Below are 23,433 nucleotides of genomic sequence, written 5' to 3' on the forward strand. Positions count from 1 at the left end.
TTACAATTAAAATATCTCAAATTGAATTTTAAACTTTATATCTACATATGTCTATTAAAGAAATATGTGGACATGACCAAAATAACACACACACAAGCGACTATATTCCATGCTTTAATAGTCATGGCTGATACCTAGTATATCCTCTTCTGTAGATAAGTAGTTGTTATGACCACATCAGAACTATTTGGTTTTACTGCAGAGTCATGTGATAAGACATATTCTTCTCTATAATTCCAATGATATATCTGTGCCATTTCAAAAAGAATGCTCAAGTAGATGTATTTTTTTTTTCTTAAGCTTCAATTTCCCACTTGGGAAAATGAAGTCAGCCTTAAATATCTTTACACTCCTTACATCTATGGAGAAGGGGGAGGGGGACAGAGGCACAAAGTAACTATGACACATACGTCCTTCAGGAAATCGGATTTTGCACCAGATGGTAATTTGCACATGTAACTGAGAAAAGAAAACCACTTTACCCACTAAAGGTGGGTGAAGGCAGGCCAGCTCTCTCTCTCTGCCTCAAAATTCCAGGGAGGAGAATTTTTTTGAGAAGCCAAACTGGAAAGACTATAAAGGGGAAAAAAGAGAGAGAGAGAGAGAATTAGCTAAGTACCTAGGCCATGAAGAATTCTTTTTCAATTTGGAATGTTTTTGAAGAAATGAGAAATTTTTATTTCTACACATTTGGGGTAAAGCTAGTGTAGAAGTTAATAATTTTTAAGAGAAAAGTAATCAAGTAATTATAGTAATTTGATATTGCCACCACATCCAAGATCATAAGCAGTAGGCTTGTATAACATATGTCATAGGTTTTTAAATTTCATTTATGTATTAGTTCATTTTTGCTGAACTTTACAAAAGTATCTGTCCACAACGGTTGGGAAGATAGTTGGTTTTCCCCAGAGATTGAGGAACCGTGAACTAATTATTTAGGTTCCTGGAGGAGAAGGAAGTTTAGATTAATATCAAAAGTTGGTAGAGATTCATTTTAATAAAAGGCATGCTTTATTTTGATATTAGGAAAAGGCCAGTAAGAAAAGCTGCAGAGGTTTGTTTGTTGGAAGATATGAAGGGTCAGAGTCAAGGGGATTCAAACATAAGAATGTGTTTCCTCTGAAAAAGCTAAAATTGTAATCTGAAACTGAGTAGGATACTCATGAGCTTTGGGGAGGTAGGAAGACAGGAAACAATATAGGATGAATGGTGTTAGGAATAAGGAAATGAATAGACCATAAAGGTCTCAAATAAGGTTGCTATTTAAAAAAAAAAAAATTAGTAGCCACAATCTAATTTCCTCTCCAGTAATTGTCAGTAGCTCAGGTATAGAAAGTAGCTTTTTTGATTAATCAGCAGTTGACATTTTGCAAAGAAAAGGAAATGGAAAAACACAGAGTCCTCTATTAAATGAAGATGTGCTGAGGCTGGAGATTGAGAGGTTATTTTGCGCAGAAATGAGGGGACATTATGAGCGGAATAGCCAAATGGATGAGCACTGAAGAGAAAGGTTTTTTGTTTTGTTTTGTTTTTAATACAGCTGGACAAATAATCGTCTGAAAGCAGCAAAAGCAAGCTGAGAAAATGAGGCCACTACCATCAGAACCTAAGGCTTATGAAATAAGAAAGAATTGAACCAACTCTGTTTGAGAAAGATACCAGGGAAACTGAGGCTATCCGAGAGGTTGAGGGAGACTCCTACATCTCAGGAAAAGCAGAGAAGGAGAGGGAGAATGTCACAAAGAGAATGAGGGTGTATGAGAGTTAGTTGATGATGAAAGGAGAATTTTGGAAGGGAAAGTGGAAAAAAAAATCCCGGAAGAAAGCACTCAACAGTGTGAGAATTTGACAATAGGTGAGCAAGAAATTGTGGAGTGAATAATTGCACTTTGAGTACTTATAGAGGCTGAGATGAGAGGCCTCAGCCGTTGACTTTTCTGAAAGTTGTGTGCTGGCCATTCTGAGTGAGATCCTAGATAGAATAGGAACTGCAGTCACTGCTCAGTGTTCAAAGAGATTACTGTGAAGAGTGCACTTCTCTCATAGATCAAGTAAAACATTCTGCAATTTGTACTGAAAGCATGGTAAGATAACCGGGATCACTTTCAAGCTAAGAATTGCAGAAGGTGCAATAGGGTTCTTAAAATATTGACTTAGGGCTACCACACCTTGAATCCTGGATAACATGGGAGCTGTGAAATAGACTGAGTTGGTAAGTGTTTGTTTTCTTATATTCTGTGTCAACATGGCATATAGACACTCCACACAAAAGGTAATTGGATTTATGCAGGTGCAGATTTGTAAAGAGCAACAACAACAACAAAAGAAACAAAGGTACCCGGCCTTGCTGAACCCTTAAAAATAAGAATGTTATTTGTCAAAAGAATCACTTCTGACCCAGTTGATTCTCTTAATGTTACTTTGGTAAGAATTTTTCAGGTATATTTGAGGCCTTGAATCACTATTGAGATCACAGAAGATACCTAGACGTTGAAAGATTCCTATTCATGAAGCCAAAGAGAAGGGATAGATGAATGCATGCTATGGAAAGTCTTAAATTAATGTTGACAATTTTTGTAGTTAGGTGAAACACAGAACACCAAATGGTTAAAGGTACTTAAGGTCCTACTGATCATAATCCAACTATTAGATTAAAAAAAATTGGGTTGGGGGTTGTGAATCCCTGTGTGGCTCAGTGGTTTAGTGCCACCTTCAGCCTGGGGCGTGATCCTGGAGACCCAGGATCCTGGAGACCCACGTCGGGCTCCCTGAATGGGGCCTGCTTCTCCCCTGCCTGTGTCTCTGTCTCCATCTCTCACTCTCTGGGTCTTTCATGAATAAATAAATAAAATCTTTAAATAAATAAATAATAATAAAACCCCCTAAATCTAGTTTATCAAGAAAGAATGTGGACATGGTTTGAAAGAAGTCAGCTAATTTATGGATGCTGCCTTACAGCACAGTTTGGGATTTAACCTTTCAAAAACAAGATGGAATATAGTAAAAAAGCAAAAAACAAACAAACAAAAAAACATGGCAAACAATTTTGCAAATAGTAAGGCAGAATCAGAGATTTTGAGTCAAATTATCTTAGAGAACTCTTCAGTTTTGGAGAGTTAATTAGCTATCTTATCTAGAAGCATTAAGCTCCAACTGGGTGAATTCTAGAACTATAATATTATAAAAAGAATTCAAAGGGAATTTGTGACCAGATCATGCCTTTCATTGAAGTTATATGAACAACATGGTGTTCTGAGCTGGATGAATGCAAAGCATAGTGCATTCCACTGACATATTTTGTAGTCTAGTTGTGATGAAAATAAAATTAAAGAGCTGCTTTTGAAACTTACCTGAATTCTAAGGGTTTTGTTGTTGCTATTGTTGTTTTTTTAGTTGACTCTTACAAGTACCACTTAGCAGCATATTGAGAGTGGGTCAGAGCAACCTGTCTTACTGCTACCCACATTTTGAGCAGTCAAATCAGGTTTCAAGTCAGATTACTTGGAAGGTAGAAAATTATAGAGTTATCTTAAAAAAAAAAATTCTCTGGTTTGAAACATGAAAGCAGAAGCTTCACACTGTTAAGATCGTAAAAAAGTGCTTATGCTATTATTGTTAAATGCAATATTCTCTTTCATTCATTTGACAGTTTATTGAGGGTCATATGTGATGCCATTTTTGTATGGAATGGGTTTTGCATGCAGGAGCTTTAAGATAATTGATTTAGATGGTAATTTATCACTTAAGGATATCTACCTTGTAGATGGAACAAAAAAGAAAATGTTAATTAATCAATGGTATTAGCTACTTGATCAGAAAGTTGAGTAAAGTCATACTTAGATTTATCATACAAGCTGCCCTTAGACAATAAGAAGTTGTAGCTATGCATGAACTGGATCAGATTTTTCCATTTTTGGTTAATGTGTCTTTGTATAAATGTGCTCCATAAGGGAATAGTTTTCTTATTCCAAATCTTCTGTGACCAAGGTTTTAACAGAGCCTTCAATAGTCTCAACAACTGTCAGTGAAATGATTATGCCTACCAGGGTGTATTAATTAATAAGAGCTCAAGAGACAGTTTGGACCTAAGCACTCTACACGTTAAGTATACATCACAAGTTATACTACATTATGATGTCCTTTTATCAGGTAGACAAGTCGAGAGGGAGATACACAGATTTGTCTATTTGAAAATAACCTCTGGTATTGACCAGTGTCCGGATAGTCAACCTGGTCATGCCTCTTCCAAAGTTAGATTTTGGGGTAGCTCCAAAAAGTAAAATTACTTTTGAACACAGAATGTTAAAGACCAAAAAGGGAGACTGCTCCTGAGTATTGTCTATATAGCAGAGTTAGTACATGAATCTAATATTAGTACTGTATGAAGTTGGAAATAGAAATGAAAAGGAAATGGAGGTTGGAAATATAAGGTTGGAATAGAAATGGAGTAGCGACGCCTTCGGCCCAGGGTGTGATCCTGGAGACCTGGAATTGAGTCCCACATTGTGCTCCCTGCATGGAGCCTGCTTCTCCCTCTGCCTGTGTCTCTGCCTCTCTCTCTCTCTCTCTCTCTCTCTCTCTCTCTCTCTCTGTGTGTGTGTGTGTGTGTGTCTCTCTCTCCCCCCCCTCTGTCTCTCATGATGAATAAATAAATTTAAAAAAAAAGAAATGAAGTAGAAAATAGGTTTAATTCTTTAATTCTTGTTACAATCGGGAGTTCAGTAACCGCATGGAAGCAAAATGGAACAAAAACTGCATTTCAACTATGTTATGAAAGGCCTTGTATCACCATTAACTTCCTTTCTGAAAATGGTGGTTATGCTTCTTGGGAAAACATTTCAGAAATAATAGGATTTTCTTAAAGGAATTGCTGAATTACTGCATATGGTATAAATTGCTATAAATGATCTCTTTAAAACCCCATAAAAAAGAATCTAAATGCTCACAAAGAAAGTGGAAAAGCCATAAAAGTCAGATGTGTTAGGAACAAGATCTAGGTCTCTGTAACATCCCAGACTTCGCTCCAAAGTCTCAATTGCATGATTGCCTACATGCTTATAATTTATAGACTTTGGCAGAGAGTTTTCAGATATTGCTTATTTCAGATAATCAGGTTGAAAGATGATTAGTTCCTTGTTTGACCCACAAGTTTATATTCTGCACCTTTACCCAATTTCATAGCAAAGCAACACTTACTCAAGACATATTGAACCATTTTGTCAGGAAATACTTAGGTAAAAATGTATAGGGTTCCAGTACTAAACAAAAATGTTTAAATCCATGCCCATTATATTTTCCTACTTTAATAGTAGAAAGCTTTTTAAATTATATATTTTTATTGCTTTTAATGAGAAATTATTGATGAAAATTTTGTTAGGATTTCTATTTACATATTTAGTGACCAAGAAATATCAGGGGGAATAACATCAAAAGTACTTTTCTTTAAGTTTGCCAATACAAAACCAAATTTAAAAATAACTTAGAAGTGGATTGCCTGGGTGGCTTAGTCAGTTCAGCATCTGCCTTCTGCTCTGATAATTATCCCAGCCCAAGTCCTGGGATCGAGCCCCGTGTGCTCCCTGCTTGTCCAGGAGCCTGCTTCTCCCTCTCTCTCTGCCCATGCCCTCGATCATGCTCTGTCTCACTCTCTTTCTTTCTTTCTCTCTCTCAAGTAAATTAAATCTTTAAAAGAAGTAATGTAAAGAAAAATAAAATTCTTAATTCTTTAAAATGAATTGTTCTGTGTATAGAGGATATAAAAATACATGATCCATTGCCTTTAAAATCTAGGACCCCAATCTTATCTTTAAAAGGGATTCAGAACATGGGTACACTCCCAGAAAGAAAGTGAGAATTGTTCACTATAATTACTATGTCAAAAGGAAGATTGTTTAAAGAAAGAATTAATGGCTTCTAGAAATGTATCAAAGTAAAAAATAATTAGATTTTGTGATTTTATAAAAACAAAATCCCAGATGTACTGTCATTTTACCTCCATATACATCAGACTATTCCTTACAAAGATATAGTTTATAAATCAAAATATAAAATTTGTGAGTTTTCTATTTCTCAGATAACTTCGCAATACATGGTGTCCTCATTACTTCAAAAATAGACTATTCTTTTGATGAATTATACAAATGTGATTCTAAAAATCTCAGTGTTGTTTCTTTGTGTATTTATGCATATTTATTAATTTCATTAACTCAATAGCCTTTTAACAATTAGGAAAAAATCCTTTATTCTGGAATGTAGGTCTGCTCTCAAGTGACTTTTGTTATTCTAGAATAGGTAAAATATAAGCAGAAATATTAGCAGTAGGGAGTGATATAATATATGAGCTGCTAAAGAAAGGATTCAGGTTCTCATTTTATTTCTTGGAATACTCGATGGATGAAAAGTTATAGATATCAGCTATATGTAAATTTACACTCCCAAAGTTCTAATAGAGATCACTGATTTGTCCTAAGTTTTGTGCTTTCTGAAATAATCTTACCTGTCCTATTGGATTTCATGAAAATATAAATGAGAAAGCTTCACAGGAAAGGGAATTAACAATTTTATTTTTTTAAGAAGTGTGGCAAAATTGTTTTTTAACCGATTTCAGAGAACTTTTTAACTCAAAGGCTGCTATTCATGTTCAGTATACACAATAAAAGAAATACCTACACTCATATAGTTATAAAACTCACTACAGTTAAATCTCAATATTATTTTATATGTTGAAATTAATCTACTTTTGCCTATGATTTTCAGTCTTTGTGTTTTTTGTTTGTTGTTTTTTGGTCCTTCGACAAATCCATTAATTTAGGAAGGGATGAGAAGCAAAGAAAAAGGTTAAATCCATTAACTTGTTTTAGAGCAACATTCCCAAATTGTGCAGAAAGGACAGTAAATTAAAACTATTGGAAAAAACAATGATCTTTAAAACATGACCCATGCATTTAATGTAGTTATGTTATCTCTGTTCTTTGTGGAAAACCCACAGTTGGCTGTAGTACTCATAGAGCAGAGTGTCAGGCCTCAATGTAAAGATAAAGAAATGTCGTCTCTGTTTCTATTTGCAAAAGTTCTTCCCACGTATTTATTAAATCGATACTTAAACAACATAATGTCAGTGTCTTCTGACATTGGTAATATTCTTGACTTTAAAGAAAACTGATGATAAGCATTATAAGAATTGATTTTATATTTTGGTCAACAGATTTTCCACATGACGTATGACCTTGCCAGTGCAGTGGTGAGAATATTTAACCTCATCGGCATGATGCTGCTCCTATGCCACTGGGATGGCTGTCTTCAGTTCTTAGTACCACTACTGCAGGATTTCCCACCAGATTGCTGGGTGTCTCTGAATGAAATGGTTGTAAGTAATTCGTATTATTTTACACACTGCATATTCAATGTTTTGCCAAAGATTTCTAAGTGTTTAGGTTAGAATGATCTAATTTCTTCTCTGTAAATGTTTAGAGAAAACTTAATTTTGCTTTCATGGATGTAAAATCAAATATTCTACTGCTTTTTCTATGACTACATTTTGTTTATATGAAATGTTTCTGGGGAATGTGTTACGGGATCTATTTTTTAGGTATCTTACTCTGTGTATATTGAAGGCATATTTTATTTCCAAGCTACATGTACACTCACATATGTACATATGTATGTACAATCATATGAATAAGCATGGTACAATGTTCTTATAAAACTGTCTACTGCTTAAAATAACTCCTTTCTTTCTACTTGATTTTGGAATTTACTATGCTTAAGACACACAATTCTAGGTGGTGGTTAAACATATAGAGACATGTACCTTAGTATATATGCAATAAGATATGTGTGATGTGCATGGTATTTTAGATAGTAATTTTTGCTAGGGAAGACAATGAAAAGCTTCATGGAAAGGGTAAAGCCATTATTTATTTTTATTTTTTTATTTTTTAGTATAATTGACACACAATGTTACATTAGTTTCAGATATACACTTTAACCTGAAAGATGTATGAATATTTAAAAATATTTAACATACAAATTTTATTAACATAAGTATATTAATAGTCACATTTAATTTGAAGAACATGAGTTTTAAAAAAAAGAACATGTGCTTTAATTTACATTGTATAATACTTACAAAGGAATTGAAAGAATAGTAAATATTGGAAGATAAATTTTATGACTCTTCCACAAAATTGTAAGTTTGATGACTCACAAAATTTTAACTTTGCCATAAATCAAATACTCTCTTTCTTCCCAAAATATTCCATATTAATTTCTGGGCTTATTATTGTAGAAATGATGTGGACATCTTAAGAACATATATGTTTTTCTTCTAATAACTATAGCTCAGTCTTTGTATTTGAAGAAAAGAGGAGTTTACATTACATGCAAAGAAGTCTGGTCTTCTTTCTCTTCTTTCTTCTTGCCTACCTATTTCCCTCCTTCCCAACCTTTCTCTCCCTGCCTTCTTTATTCCTTTAACTGCTTTCTTTGAGACTTGATATTTACCTGGATCTCTCCTTCACTTCATTTATATATGCTTAAATGTCACTACCTCACTGAAGCCACTGTGTGACCACTCTGTCGAATCTATCACCCAACTGGTTTATATTTTATCTTAAAAGAATTTAGTTACACACACTGTTATTTATATTTGCTTGTGCCCTCAACACAAAATGTCTGTTCCATTAGGTCAAATAATTGACTGTTTTGTTCTGTATTTTATGGTCAGTTCCTAGAACAGTAGTTTGTTTTAATCTAGCTACTCATTATTAAAAGTTCATTTGAGAAATACTGTATTTGTATTTCTGTACCTAAAAATCTAAGCAACGTGTTTGATCAGGTCACTTTTCAAATTTATGAATTCTTCTTAATTATAGATATGTCTTTTTACTTACCACTGAAGGAAAAATTGTGAAGACATTACTAAGATATTTTGGTGGGGGTGGAAGGAAAAAAAAACAGCTCTATACTGTAGCTACTGACTGAGTGTATAATATAAAAACACTAGCACTATTGCCAAAAGATAATTCATCACCGGCACAGATTAATATTTAAGTTAACAAATAATTTTTGTTTTAAATTACCATTAAGTATCTTTCAGAAAAATAGGAATTGTCTTTAGTAAAGGAGTTAAGGGACTATTTTGGAATGTCCATAAAGTACATATAGTTGCATAGTTATAATATATGGGAATACACTACTTAATATATCCAGTGCTAAGCACATTTATTGAAGAAAAATTTTAATATCTTGTTCACATTTTAAGTGTGTCTGTGTTTGCTTTGTGTGTTTATATTTAATCTAGCATAGTCAAACTTTTATGATATCCTAATGTTATACAAAATACCTTTCCTGTATTTGCAGTGTTTTTTTCTTGCATCTTTTTTGAGGGGCAGGTTTATTTATGAAATTGGCTCTTACTTTCTTTCACATTTCTTTAACATTGTTTTCATATTTAATATCAAGGGTAGGAAACAGTTAAGTCTATGTTCAACTATAAAGACCAAAAAATATTGTGAATATTTGTGATATGAAGGAAACAATGGTTAAAAAAAAAGACAATTTTTGTATCATTAGAGAATCTTCATTTATTTGACCTCGAAGATAGTCATTTTCTATCCCAAAGTCATCGAATTCTAGAATACCTTCCATCACAGCAAAGCAAAACAAAGTGTATTTAAACAATAAGGGAGTTATAAAGAAGTAAAAAATCCAATGTAATAAAAAAAACACCCTACATGCATATATTTTGCTTACTGTATACAAGCCCTTGTGCCTTGAAATATGTTCTTATTTGGTCCTCATAGCAACAAATGAGGTGAGCATTGTTATCCTTCAGTTGACAGTTCAGAAATCTGAAATTTTTAAAGGTTAATTTAATTGTTCTATAGTACACAAATTACTAGATTAATAGAAGCAAGATTAGAATGCCTATCTGACTACGTAATTTCTCTTCTAAACCACAGTAGAATATCTTGTGTCGCATAGATTGTAAAAAATAGTTAAGTAACACAGATTGCAGTAGAAAGTCACTCGAATATCAGCATTTGAGCTCTGACACTAAAAAGCAGCAAGACAGATATGAGATATAGATGTAGAAAAGCAAAATCAAGCTGGGAAAGAAAGTGAGAAGCCAGATCAGGGTAGATGCAGGACATGATATTCTTCATTCTTAGGTATGCGCTTGACAATTTTATGATGTTTGACATTGATACTAAATAATTTATGGTAAAGACTAGGGTTTTGGGTCAATTCCTCATACCTTCCTTCTTTTTCATATTTTGTATTCTTTTTTTTTTTATATATTTTTTTATATATTTTGTATTCTTAAATGATTTATATCCTTCAATGTTATTTTAAATCCTCCTTAACCATTTTTTCACTTATATGTACATATTTATCTTTTTATATGTATTTTAAATCTTTCTGAAACATGTTTGTATTTATATCTATATATCACTAGCTAGTTACCCATATATGTCCTATAATGAGAAATCCAGAGTAGTGCTATACCTATACTATATCTTTAACTGGTAATTTGTTCAATATATTTATTCTTATCTTAACTGTTTCTAATCTGCAGTTCATTCTGTAGAAGTAGGCCTAATTCCTCTCAGAGAATTCCTTTGCTATGTTTATAAATTCCTATTGAAAGAATTCTTTAAATGCCATTTTTTTAAAGTCAATCTTTAAGGCATGGTGGGCTACTTGAATTGATGAGGTGGGAGATACTGGCTTGAAAAATCCAATTTGCACAGGGATTAATCTTACTCTACATTTATAATATAATTTTGTATTGAACATTACATTCAAGAAATATTTGAATTATAGAATTCTGTTGAATGAAAATCTTGGTCAGATAATTAATGTCTAATAAAATTTTGAAAATCTTATCATTATCACATTTTTTTACTATGTTTTTAAGCAATATCACACTAAAATTGTAATAGTTCATTATTAAGGATATTAGAGGTGTTGGTTTTTGGGTTAAATTAAAAATTATGAAGTATTCATTTTAAAACTCTAAGAAAATAAAAATTGTGATGCATCTGAACTTAAATAATAATTTTGTCATAATTTAGGGAATGACTTTACAGAATAAAGAAGGATTTGCAGCTAAATAGTGGATTCCTATAGAAGTGTTTCTTTGACTGAAATCTGCAGGTTCACTCTCACGGAGTCCACAGGTTCTTTCCCAGCAATCTTGTAAATATATAAATATATGCTGGTGATAGTTTGAAAGGTTTCAGTGTAAACATATTATGAATCTTCAGTCATATGAATGCTCTAAATATGGAGTCTGAATTTGCTTTTGTAGTTAAAGTACCCTGTGCCATATAAAATAATTCTCGCTTATTGACAATAATTAGGGATCCATTTATATCAAATGAAGGCTAAGTGACATCATATCAAATGCTCTACAAAATTTTCACTATAGTCAAAATGGAGAGATGGGAGAGTCACTTTTTACATACTACACCCTCATATAGTAGTGTGTTAAACTGCATAACCTACAATAACTAGTGCCATAAAGGCACTAAATTTACATTGTACGCATCTATTGGTTTTAGCGAAACATTTCCCATCACAATAAATTTACACCGATAGGTTTATTGACTTATTGTTTTGTTAGTATTTGATTTGTAAAATTGTTTTAACTTTATAAGAATTATAAGTATAAGAAATTTATATCTAGTTTTATAGTTGTATTTGTTTAATATCATAATCCAAATAATTTGAGCTAACTCAAGTGCTGTGTATTTCAGTTCATTTCAAATACTGGAAGTTCATCAAGTTTATATCAACCATACTAAAAGTATCAGAAAATAAGATATATAAATGTCTGGAAGGGTTCAATTAATAATATCTATGTGGAGAAAACAAGAGATCTGATTGGAAAAATCTAGATTATTACAAAGTTTTATTTTCATTTGTGACAGTGTACCTCAAGTTATTAGTGTATTACTAATAACACAATGGTCACACAGTCCACATTCTCCAGTTCCCTTCCTGTTGGATGGTTATGGTCAATGGACTCTGAGTGGCAGTGTCATATTTCACATAGAGGCCTAAGCATTGAAAAGCTGGTTTGCAACTCTCCAGTTCTTTTTTTTTTTTTCCCTCTATTCGGAGGCATCCTTTTAATTTGTAGCCCACAACATAATGTAGCTTATTCTGCCTCTTTCAGATGACAAAATAGGGATGGGAAAATCTGGCAGAAATGAATTTAGAGACACACATTCCAGAATTGCCTCTACTGTTAAAACTTCTATAATTTTAGGCACATCACTCAACATTCCTGTAGTTCAACTATGAAATGAATATATATTATTTATTCTTGCATTTAGGTAATTTATTGAGTGCTTGCTTTGCACTAGGCATTATCTTAGGCAGGGGATGTACACTGGAGAATGAGATGAAGTTTCTGCCTTCATATTTAAACATGCTTTCATTCATACTACTTCATTTGAGGTGTCAAAAACTATAGAGTTTTAAAATTTTGATTTTCTAATCTAAGGAAATAGATAATTCTGTGCAAAAGCCCTTAATATGAATTTGAATTAAGGCTTCTGAAATGTTCGCACTGCCCAGACTCCTAAACAGGGGGAAGAATGCTAGCTAGATAATTGCCCTCTTTCTTGCCATGCTATAGACACTTGAAAATTTAGCCATTCTTATGAAACTCTTATTTAGTCTTCCTGATTTAGGCATCCAGAGAGCACTACTTTTTTTTTCTAACTCACAATAGGCTAGTGGCAGCTTTGTGTGAATTAAGATAAAGTCTATGAGGAGTCTAAACAAAATAGGGAGACATTTATTTCAACTACTATCAGCTGGTTTGGGATCAGGAAACTTGAGAAAGAGTGGAGATTAAGACATGTCAGTCATTTCTAGCTCAAAAACGGTAATGATTAAAGTAAATGTGTGCTGGGGGGGTGGCTTGGGTAAAATAGTTGTTTATTGATATCTCTATTTCAAGCAAATTATTTGGGGAAAAATGGATTATATTGTTTATATGCATGCCCTCATATATAAGAAGAACATTGAAACCTAGGATAAAATAGGTTACTTTTTGTTTTACAAAGCCCAATTAACTATTTAAGTAATTATTGTTTGAAACAATATAACCAAGATAACATAATTAAAAATTAAAAACATATCTCTCCTCTCTTGAAGTCTAACAATGTATCTTAGAATTGAAATTCTGTAAATTTGAAATTGTATTATTATATTATTGACTTTTTAGAAATAGAATGTATTGCTTTTAACATAATTTTTTTGAAGTCCTAACAAATGTAACCAATTTGCTGACAAGTCACCATAGCTTTACAGGAAAAAAAAATGCATTCATAGTTCCAATAAGTTATAATAATAAAGTAGGGTCAGCAGCCTGCTGAGTGTTGTGATTCTCCTTTGCCATCCTGTTTCTGCCTGTTAGGAAGGCCAGCCTGGTGACTGCTCTCTATTGGAGAGAAACATGACTTAATCACAGAAGTGAAACAGTTCATATACTGCATCGATCCTTCTCAGACATGTATTCTTTTATGGGAATAAATATATGGAAATAAATACCATTCATTAAATTACCTTATCTAACAAGAGACACCTATTAAAATTGGGGAAGGAAGCAAAATATCTTGCAGCCCAGTATTTTCTCCAAATATGAATGTTATGAAAACTTTTCATGAATGTAGTATGAAAGTACATGCATCACATTATTTCATCTATTCTAAATAAAATAAAAACACTTTCATTCCCACTTTTAAAATGAAAAATCTGACTCAAAGAATTAGAACATCGTTTACATAAAGTCGGAGGCAAACAGTGTGGGAGCTGGTTATGGAATCTGTATTTCCCCTTGAGTCCCTGCTGAACTTACCATAGCATTCTAATTCACAGGTCCCAAAGAACTTCAACCATTGTCAATTTTCAATTTATCTTTACAGAAAACAACTATATATTGTTGCAACACTAGAAAAACTTGGAAAATATTTGAAAAACTCATTGCATTTTGTATGTATATATTGGTGAAGTTTTCTCCTTTTACTACTGCCTTTAAGTCCCAAAGAATCTGTTAATGAAATTATATCTTCCCACTTATTCTGAATTTCTCATTTATTTTGATTTCACATGAGATATATTGTTTTAAATTGATAGAGGTTGGGGACACCTGGGTGGCTCAGTCCATTAAGTATCTGCCTTTGGCTCAGGTCATTATTCCAGGATCTTAGGATCAAGCCCACATCTACTCCTCTGCTCAGCGGGGAGCCTACTTCTTCCTTTCCCTCTGCCTGCTGCTCTGCCTGCTTGTGCTAGCTCTGTGTGTGTGTGTGTGTGTGTGTGTGTGTGTGTGTGTGTGAAGTAAATAAAATCTTTTAAAAAAGCAAAGGGATTCATATTTCTTTTGAAAAAATAATAATAATTGATAGGACACCTGGGTGGCTCAGCAGTTGAGCGTCTGCCTTTGGCCCAGGGTGTGATCCTGGAGTCCCGGGATTGAGTCCCACATCGGGCTTCCTGCATGGAGCCTGCTTCTGCCTCTGCCTATATCTCTGTCTCTGTCTCTCTCTCATAAATAAAATATTTTTAAAAATTAATTTATGGAGGTTGGAATAAAATGTTAAGATTGTTTTCAACCTGGGAATCAGTGGAATAGCAGATTATTTCTACTGTATTAGTTCACGTACGGATATATGGACCTGAGGCAATTCACATGAATGTCCCCTCTTCCCAAAGAGACCAAGGTTATATCTCTCTTTTACAGAAAATAGAGACTTGCATAGACCTGAACTATATAGGTTACATCACCTGTATTCAGATAATGTTCTGGACAAGATATATAGCTACTTCCCAGAGTGGAGGGCTTTCTACAGTTTTCTTTTTTTGCATCCTATTTCATCTTTTTTTTCCTCCTCCCACTACCACTGACCTAAATATGCTACCCCAAAATGTGTTGCAGAATCAGAGATGACATGAAGAAAGCCATGTGATAAGTGACGAATGTTAAAAAAAGAATAGCAAGAACATTTTCTAAATCTTAGCATGAACATTTTCACAGTCACATTATATGCCCCATCATTTTTGAGAAGTATTTTGTTATTTATAAAGATGTAATATATTCTGGGAATGAGTAATTCTATGAAAAAAAAAATTGAACCTGGCTTGTGAATCTTTATTTCAGTTATTTTACATATATTTTTACAACATGCCAACGACTGTAGACAAGTTATCAGATAAGATCTTAAAAATATTTGCTAGGATCATTTACTCACTTTCTCTGTGCTTTGAGGATATGGTGATGGGTCCAATGTGACCAACAATTAAATACTCTTCTGGTATTACCAGCCAGTTCTTCTGGTATTCTGAGCCAGTTGCCTCAGAAACATTGCTCCATCTAACCAAGAGTTGATCAATCCCTGATTGTATTGTACAACCTGCCATCTTATACTTCATGCACAGAGATATGAGTACATCCACCTGTGGAATATAAACATTTATTCAAAATGATAAGTTTAATAATGATGAAAAATTAGGAGACTGAGAATTTGCCATCTAATTTTTGCATTTCATAGAAAGAGATAATAATGAGCCATAATATATTCTCTATATTCCATTAACATTTTCTAGAGTATATCATAAATTGAACAATATTTTTCTCTAAATATATTCTTAGGATAGAAATAAATATTAATTAAAATGTCTACTTATACCGTCCATCAAAGGAATTGATACATATATACACCAAGCATCTGTTAGCCTACTCCATTATGATCAATGTTATAAGCTAAGATCCTTATTCCTGCAAGTTAGGAAAGACTTCCAATAGAAAAATATTTTTTTAATTATTGCATTTGTTGTAAGAACAGCTATTAATTCATATTTTTAATAATTTACTTAGTTAAATAAAACTATAAGATGATTGGGAAAAATACCATTTCATGTGGTACCCATCACTAGTTCCCTACTGCCCCCAAACTAAAAATAAAGCATTAATCCTCCAATAAATGATTACTACATTTTGCGTAGCATTTTCATAATTTTGCTCTCAACTCGTTATCAATTCTTAAGGAAAAAGAAAAAAAATAGTTCGATGCACTAAATACTAGGAAAATCAAATTAAAGTTTGTAATAACCTACATTTATAGAAGTCATTCTTTTGAGGATAATTTTCCATTTCAGCCATCAGTGTTATTTGTCTATAATTTATCATTTTATCAAAAGATTAGAACTTTTAAAAACTAGCTCTTAGGAAAATATGAAAAAGAGTTTCAAACACATATAGCTTTTTTATAAAAAAACATACAAACTTGAAAATCTTGCATATGATAGATCTGAATGCTATTTACATGTGAAAATGTATGAGAATAACATGTTTAATGTTTTCTCATGTATTTCTCCATCATTTAGTTTGTAACCTAATGCATTGTGTGAACAGAAAAATTGTCGTAGTGGTTTAGTATTCTGTGGGAATTAAATGACCTCAAAAGTTGAAAGAGAAACAAAAAGGAAGATAAATACATTATTTTACAGAAGAATGGAAAAAGAAAAATAGAAGTAGGAGATAGGAGCCAAATAGCTAATCTGCCAAAAAGCAGATTGCCTTTTCTTCTTCTGGCTGTGTTTCCACCATTCAGGCCATTTGGCGGAGTTACTAGGTGTCTTCAAAACTGATATTTCTTCCAGTTGGGGAGGAAAAAGTATACTCTTTATCATTACCAGCTATTGTTTAATATCTTAACTTTGTTGTTGTTTTTTTTGTTTTGTTTTGTTTTGTTTTTTGCTGAGTTATATTCTTAAGACCTTTTATTTATCATCTAGTAAGTAAGCAATATGCTTATAGGTATATTTGTGCCAAATTTTTTTTCATAATAACCTGTTATAACTTCTGTAACTTCTACCATATATCTAATATTTAGTATATGTAATCAGGTATTATCATTAGTTGGTTCTTTATTCATTCTGTTGTGACATCCATTCACAACCATGCTCAGCAAACTGTCTTTATTCAGTCATGAATAAAGAATGACTTAGTGTGTCATATTTTACAGTGCTTCTTATCTTTTAAAGATACTTTTACATACAACAACCAATGTTATGAATATGTAATGAATAAAGAAAGAGACTTTCAAAATATCTGGTCAAGGTCAAATAGAATATTCGTGACAAAAGTGGAGCTAGGACAGCAGTCTCCTTACTTGTACTGTCTTTATTTTCCATTAATGGAAGAATGAAGAGTGGTTGAAAACTTTGAATAAAGAGACACAGAGAAAGAGGCAGAGACATAGAAGAGGGAGAAACAGGTTCCCTGCGGGGAGCCCAATTTGGGACTTGATCCCAGGACTCCAGGATCATGACCTGAGCCAAAGGCAGACGCTCAACCACTGAGCTACTCAGGCGTCCCTAGTCTCTTCAGTTTAAAATATTCTGCCTTCAGGGAAGACATTATTAAATAAGATTGAAAATACTCCATTTACATTCTGTCATTTATTATCATGCAATGGATCCCAAGTGAAGGGTCTATCCACTTCTTCATTTTTGTTCCAACTATTACTAATGAAATTAATGTTTCTTTCATTCTAAATGTTATATACAGCTACTCTAATGGATTCAAACCATTTTCTCCAGTATTCTGTAGGAAGTAGGAAAATAAAAGCAAAGCTACATTCAAAGTCTTTTGATTTCTTCAGTCAGGCTTATGCATGATAAAATAAACTCTTTCCTTGCATGCCATTTAAACTTTCTAGGTATATGCTAGATCTGCTTCTACTTCAAGCTACATCAAATCATCTTTTAAATGAGAGAATTACAAATTTATAGACAAGAAAAATCAGTTCTAGCTTATACATAACTACAACTCTTAATAATGTTTTATGTGTAAAATCTCAGTAATATAAAAACTATTCTATATATTTGACATGTATAAACTCTTCCGTTTACTTCAAAACTTTTTATAATTATCTCCATATTACAGATGAAGAGTCTAAGCTACAAATAAGTTAAGTTACTTATCTAAGGTCACAGAGCTAGTAAGTATGAGAGAAAAAAGATGAATCTAAACAATCTGGTTCCAGAGCTTGACCATGCTTAACATTTTATAATACTATTTCTCATGTTTAGTTTAAGATTACTTGCATGCTTCCTTTCAGATTCTTAATATTCAACCTTAACAAACAAATTCAACTTTGGTTTAAGTGGTCCTTCATCATTTCTTCTATACTTAAGGAAATAATTTTGTGAATTAAGCAAGTCAGGATTTCATCAGTATTCCGGTTTCGGGAGAGTAAGTATTCAATCTCCATCACTGTTATGCTCTCCCAGTGCTATGATGTGCCATGAATCCTCCCATTTTTAAATAGTTTAGCACCTTCTAGTATGCCCTTCTATCCTATCACTTTATTAATGTTTTCTTTATACCCTTTATTTTAATCTTCTCCAACATACTAGACTTCTAGTAGACGTGCACTTATTTGACACATGGTCTCCTCCTATTAGTCAATTTCTTTCAAAAAGACATATTTCAACCATATATTTTAGCCGACCAAATTTTACAATTTACTTTAAATGTATGTCATTTTGCCCATATTTAAGCCTTAGAATATTGAAAATTCAAGACCATAGGTTTTACTATGGTTATCCTATTCAAACCCTTCCTTAAGAAAGGTTTTGGTAAGCTCTATATCATGTGGGCTCGAGTCCCATATCGGGTTCCCCGCAGGGAGCCTGCTTCTCCCTCTGCTATATCTCTGCCTCTCTCTGTGTCATGAATAAATAAATAAAATCTTTAAAAAAAACTGAATAGACTGGAGAAAACTCTAGGAAATTGTATTCAAAGTCAATACTTTGGTACTCTAAGTGAGCTCCATACACTGGCACATGTACATTGCACCTTAAAATGGTGATATCTTGGAGAAGATAAGGTAGAATGATTGATTGCATAGACTTTCATAAACCATGATAATGGGAAAGAACTGGTTCTCCATGCCATCTGTAAATAATGTTTGAATTTACAATGAGAAAATGAAGAAAAGTGCTGTAAATTGCAACCTGATATGTTTGATGTTAATTCCAAGTAAGCCATTACACCAAGTTATAAAAGAAATTATTTGTGAGAAGTAAGAAAATGCACTTTTCTTATCAAAGCAAGCCCTGATTTAATGAAAGCAAGCCATAACAGATCAGCATTTTTCTCTTTTTTCTTCTATTATATAGAAGAAATCATGGGGGCACCTGGGGCTCCTGGGTGGCTCAGTCAGTTAAATGGCTGCCTTCCATTCAGGTCATGATCTCAGGGTCCTGGGGTTGAGCCCCACATGGGACTCCCTGCCCAGCTGAGAGGCTGCTTTTCCCTCTCGCTCTCTCTCTCTCTGCCTCTTTCCCCTGATCGTGTGCTCTCTTTCACTCTCTCTCAAATAAATAAGTAAATAATAAAATCTTTATCTAGAAGATATCATGGGGGATAAAAAGACGTGTTGAAAATTTGTGGAAGACCATGCAAGGTACATATGCCAGTCCACTATTTCCTTTTTGAGATGAATATTAGCTTGAACATGGACTTTATACAAGCTTATTGCAAGGTTCTTTTTTTTTTTTAATTGGAGTTCAATTTGCCAACATATAGCGAAACACCAGTGCTCATCCTGCCAAGTGCCCCCCTCAGTGCCCATCACCCAGTCACCCCAACACCCTGCCCACCTCCCTTTCCACTACCCCTTGTTTGTTTCCCAGATTTAGGTGTCTCTCATGTTTTGTCACCCTCACTGATATCTTCACTCGTTTTCTGCAAAGTTCTTAATATTTTATTATGAAATATTTGGACTAACAGAAAATAGAATTGAATCGGTTAATAATTTATTGTTTTCTGCTCCCACATCCCAAAATACACATTGATTTATACCAACATAGAAGGTGTTCAGTGGATGTCTTTAGGATATGATATTTTTTCAACATATTAGTATGATCTGAGGTCTTTTCAGCATATTAATAATAAACTGGTTGAAGCCTCAAAGATGCAGCTAACACAAAGCAAAAATTAAATGGCTAATATGTTGGGTTATAGGTTCATATTCAAGAAGATCATCTTAGGGATGCCTGGGTGGCTCAGTGGTTGAGCGTCTGTCTGCCTTTGGCTCAGGGTGTGAATCCGGTCCTGGGATCGAGTCCCACATTAGGCTCCCTGCAAGGAGCCAGCCTCTCCCTATGTCTATGTCTCTGCCACTCTCGGCATAGAGATGTGTGTCTCTCATGAATAAATAAATAAAATCTTAAGAAAAGAATATCATGTTATATAGAAAGATAAACTGAGTCTAGTAGAATGAATTTTTCAAGGAATAAAGTCTTATGAGAGAAAAAAGGCAAAGGACAGGTACAAGATTCAAATGTGGCTCAAACAAGAATGTGAAAAATACATAGGGTTTTGGGGGACTGTTTTGTTCAGTATATGTCAATAATTGAGATTCTGCCCATGTTCATGAAACAGAAAATTTTAACTGTATTTTATATGAAAAAAATCAATTTAACTTTGGGCATCAAATTCTAAGATCTTTTAATTCTATAGACAATTTTTTTTTTCTGACCAGAAGATACCTAATTATCTTTTTGAAATTAAGTGTTCACTGGTTATCTACTTTTATTCCTGAAATGGTGCTTTTAAAACTAATTTAGATCCATTTATAAAATCATTTGTATGTAAGATAAATTAAGGACATTGTGACACATCAATAATTAACTTTAGTTTTCAATAACCACTTTTCTCAAATAATTCACTTGATTATTTAACAAGGTACTTAGATAGTAAGAAAGAATTAAGCACACCTACATATTGTAAAAATCTGTCAAGAGTGTAACAGAGAGAAAAGAATTACTCCAAATTGAATAAGAAAGATTTTGTTAATTTTACACTCATCTTTCCAATTATGTAAACAAGAAATGGAGGCTCTTTACTTTTCAAAGTGTTTTTCTTTGTAATACATCTCTTATTGTGTAGCTGAATTTAGTTCAAAAATTTATATCACTCATTTTGACAGATCACTAATGAAAACACCTTGACTAAGATATTTAAAAGTATGTGGCTCTACTTCCACAGCCTATTAACATCTTGTCTCATAAATATTAATTATGTTTTTATTTATTAGTAGTAATAAGAAAATATTTTAAATTATAACAAAAATATCCTTCTAGATAGTCATTTGCCAATTTCCATTTGGATCACAGAGAAAAAGATTGACTTTTTAACTTGCAGAAAGAAAGTTGGAAGTTGTCTATTTCCCAATTGATTTCACCAAAAATAATGGCATTCTTAGTGTAATTGTGATGCACTTGCTGTTTGTTTTATTGCTGATTACTTTCATAGCAGCCAAATTATTAGAAATTTGAACCAATAGCTTTCAAAAAACACTTACCTTTTTATTTAAAGATAAAAGAGCCAATTGGGATGCTTGGGTGGCTCCATCAGTTAAGCAACTGACTTGATTTTAGCTCAGGTCATGATCTCAGGGTGGTGAGATTTAGGTGAGACACTAAATGGGGAATCTGCTTGAGATTCTCTCTCTCTCCTCCCCCCCTCCACCTGCTCACACTCTTGCTCTAAAATAAATAAACAGATCTTTAAAAAGAGAGAGAACAGATCATAAGATAACTCATTCTCTCTATGAATCTTTCATTTATGAAATTACATTCCATTAGAGGATCCAGAGCAAACTTTGGAGGAAGGTCTTAAATTATATGAAATAAATAGCCAATCAAACAAATACCTATAACACATCGCATTAATATTAATAAAATATAACTACTCAAAGTCTTTAGGTAGCTCAATTTTTCCAATTATTTCCCAATAATTTGGTGCAGAAGAATTCAATGACAAGAGAAATGGGGAAAATATCTGAAATTTATTCTATAAAATAATTCTTGACTATGGATTAATGCAGGTTCAACCCAATCCAGTGCCCTATTCTATGCTTCTTTGTAGCTTACTACAGTGGAATATATAACGGTAGTTCCTAAAATCTTAATTATCAAATAACAATTTAATATAGTTTATACTATTCCATGACATGACAGGAAAGAAAACTATTTTCCCAACTTTTGAAACCAAGTATTCCCAGCTACTAGAAGGGTTAACTAAGTCAACAAGAACAATAAGAAAATTTTGTTCTCTAAAAATAGTATTTAATGTATATATTTTACTGTACATAAAATTATTTAATAAATACATGAGAACTTGAGGCTATCAAATTAAACTAGCTTTGGAAAAATAAACAAATAGGAAAATACAGTCAACTCCATTAAAGGGCATTACCCACACATTGTCTGACCTGACCAAACTGACTTCAAAATCAATAGAAAACTTAAAAGGCCTACAGGAGCCAATCTAGTGATACAGAAGTATGAATTTGACCACATAGAAGACAAAAAACAGCCTCTTGCTCCAGTGAACTACACATGACTTATTCCATCTAAGGGACACAGCCTTCTCAATTTCAGCTGGTAATTGTCATGTGGAAATGTATATCCAATGGGGCCCAGAGTTATCAAGGAAAACTAGATATTCAGATCTGTATAGGAAATGCCATAATTTTATAGATATAGAAAATTATAATATTTAATTATATATATTTATATATTATTTTACATAATTTTTATTTTCTAAAATATAGTATGTGTTCCAGAGCAGGGGGAGGGGGAGACATCAAAAAGTCTGATTTCAAACCAGCAGGCCATTAGTTTCCAACTTCTCGAATTAATCAAATAGTTCATAGGATGACACCATTAAAGCTTCTTGGATACTTTATCACTATATGCATCAGTCTCTTCCTTTAGACTCAGACCCTAACAGAATTCTTCCTTTCTCTTACATTTACAAAAGGGGAAAAATCGATTAATGTAAAGGGCACATAGGGAAAATAGGAGAGAGGGAATCTGTCCCATTAGTGGCTTATCCTGAACTTATCAGACTGGTTCCACAAATTTGGATTTCTTTTTACATGAATCTTACTGGTTTGGTAATTTGTTATAATTATAATATAATATAATAATATGATAAATTATCAGGCAGCTATGACTGAAAAAAATGGGCTAAATAAAATTCATAAATAAAAGACAAGACAGATGAGTCCATTAGAATTTTTGTCATTACAAGGAAGAAAATAAAATGCATTTGCAGTTATGATGTTACTGAAAAAGAGCGAAAGTTCAAGCAGAATCTGTTGAGAAGTATTTTCTCAAAATGAATATCGCTTGTCTTCTTCACTTCTCATGTTGTCTTTTGCTGAGAAGTATCTGATGAGCAATCCATCAATTAATAAATCAAGATCTAGAGCTTTACTGCAGCCATAGCCATAATAGACAGATGATGCAGTGGACCTGAATTCAAGCTTTTGATTCTAAGTATTTCAGATAAAGAAGAGCCTTATTTTCTGGAATATGATATCACCCTTATGC

At 33.0% G+C, this 23,433-nt stretch overlaps 1 protein-coding gene across 1 annotated transcript in view; it reads left to right on the plus strand.

The window, feature by feature from the left end:
• HCN1 (hyperpolarization activated cyclic nucleotide gated potassium channel 1) overlaps nt 1-23,433 on the plus strand; it is a 392,337-nt gene that overhangs the window by 210,221 nt on the left and 158,683 nt on the right. The window contains exon 3 of the mRNA XM_025434848.3: nt 7,205-7,366. Within this exon, the coding sequence (XP_025290633.3) occupies nt 7,205-7,366 (162 nt within the window). The remainder of the gene's footprint in view (nt 1-7,204; nt 7,367-23,433) is intronic.

This window comes from Canis lupus, chromosome 4 (assembly GCF_003254725.2).
Source record: "Canis lupus dingo isolate Sandy chromosome 4, ASM325472v2, whole genome shotgun sequence".
NCBI lineage: Eukaryota > Metazoa > Chordata > Mammalia > Carnivora > Canidae > Canis > Canis lupus.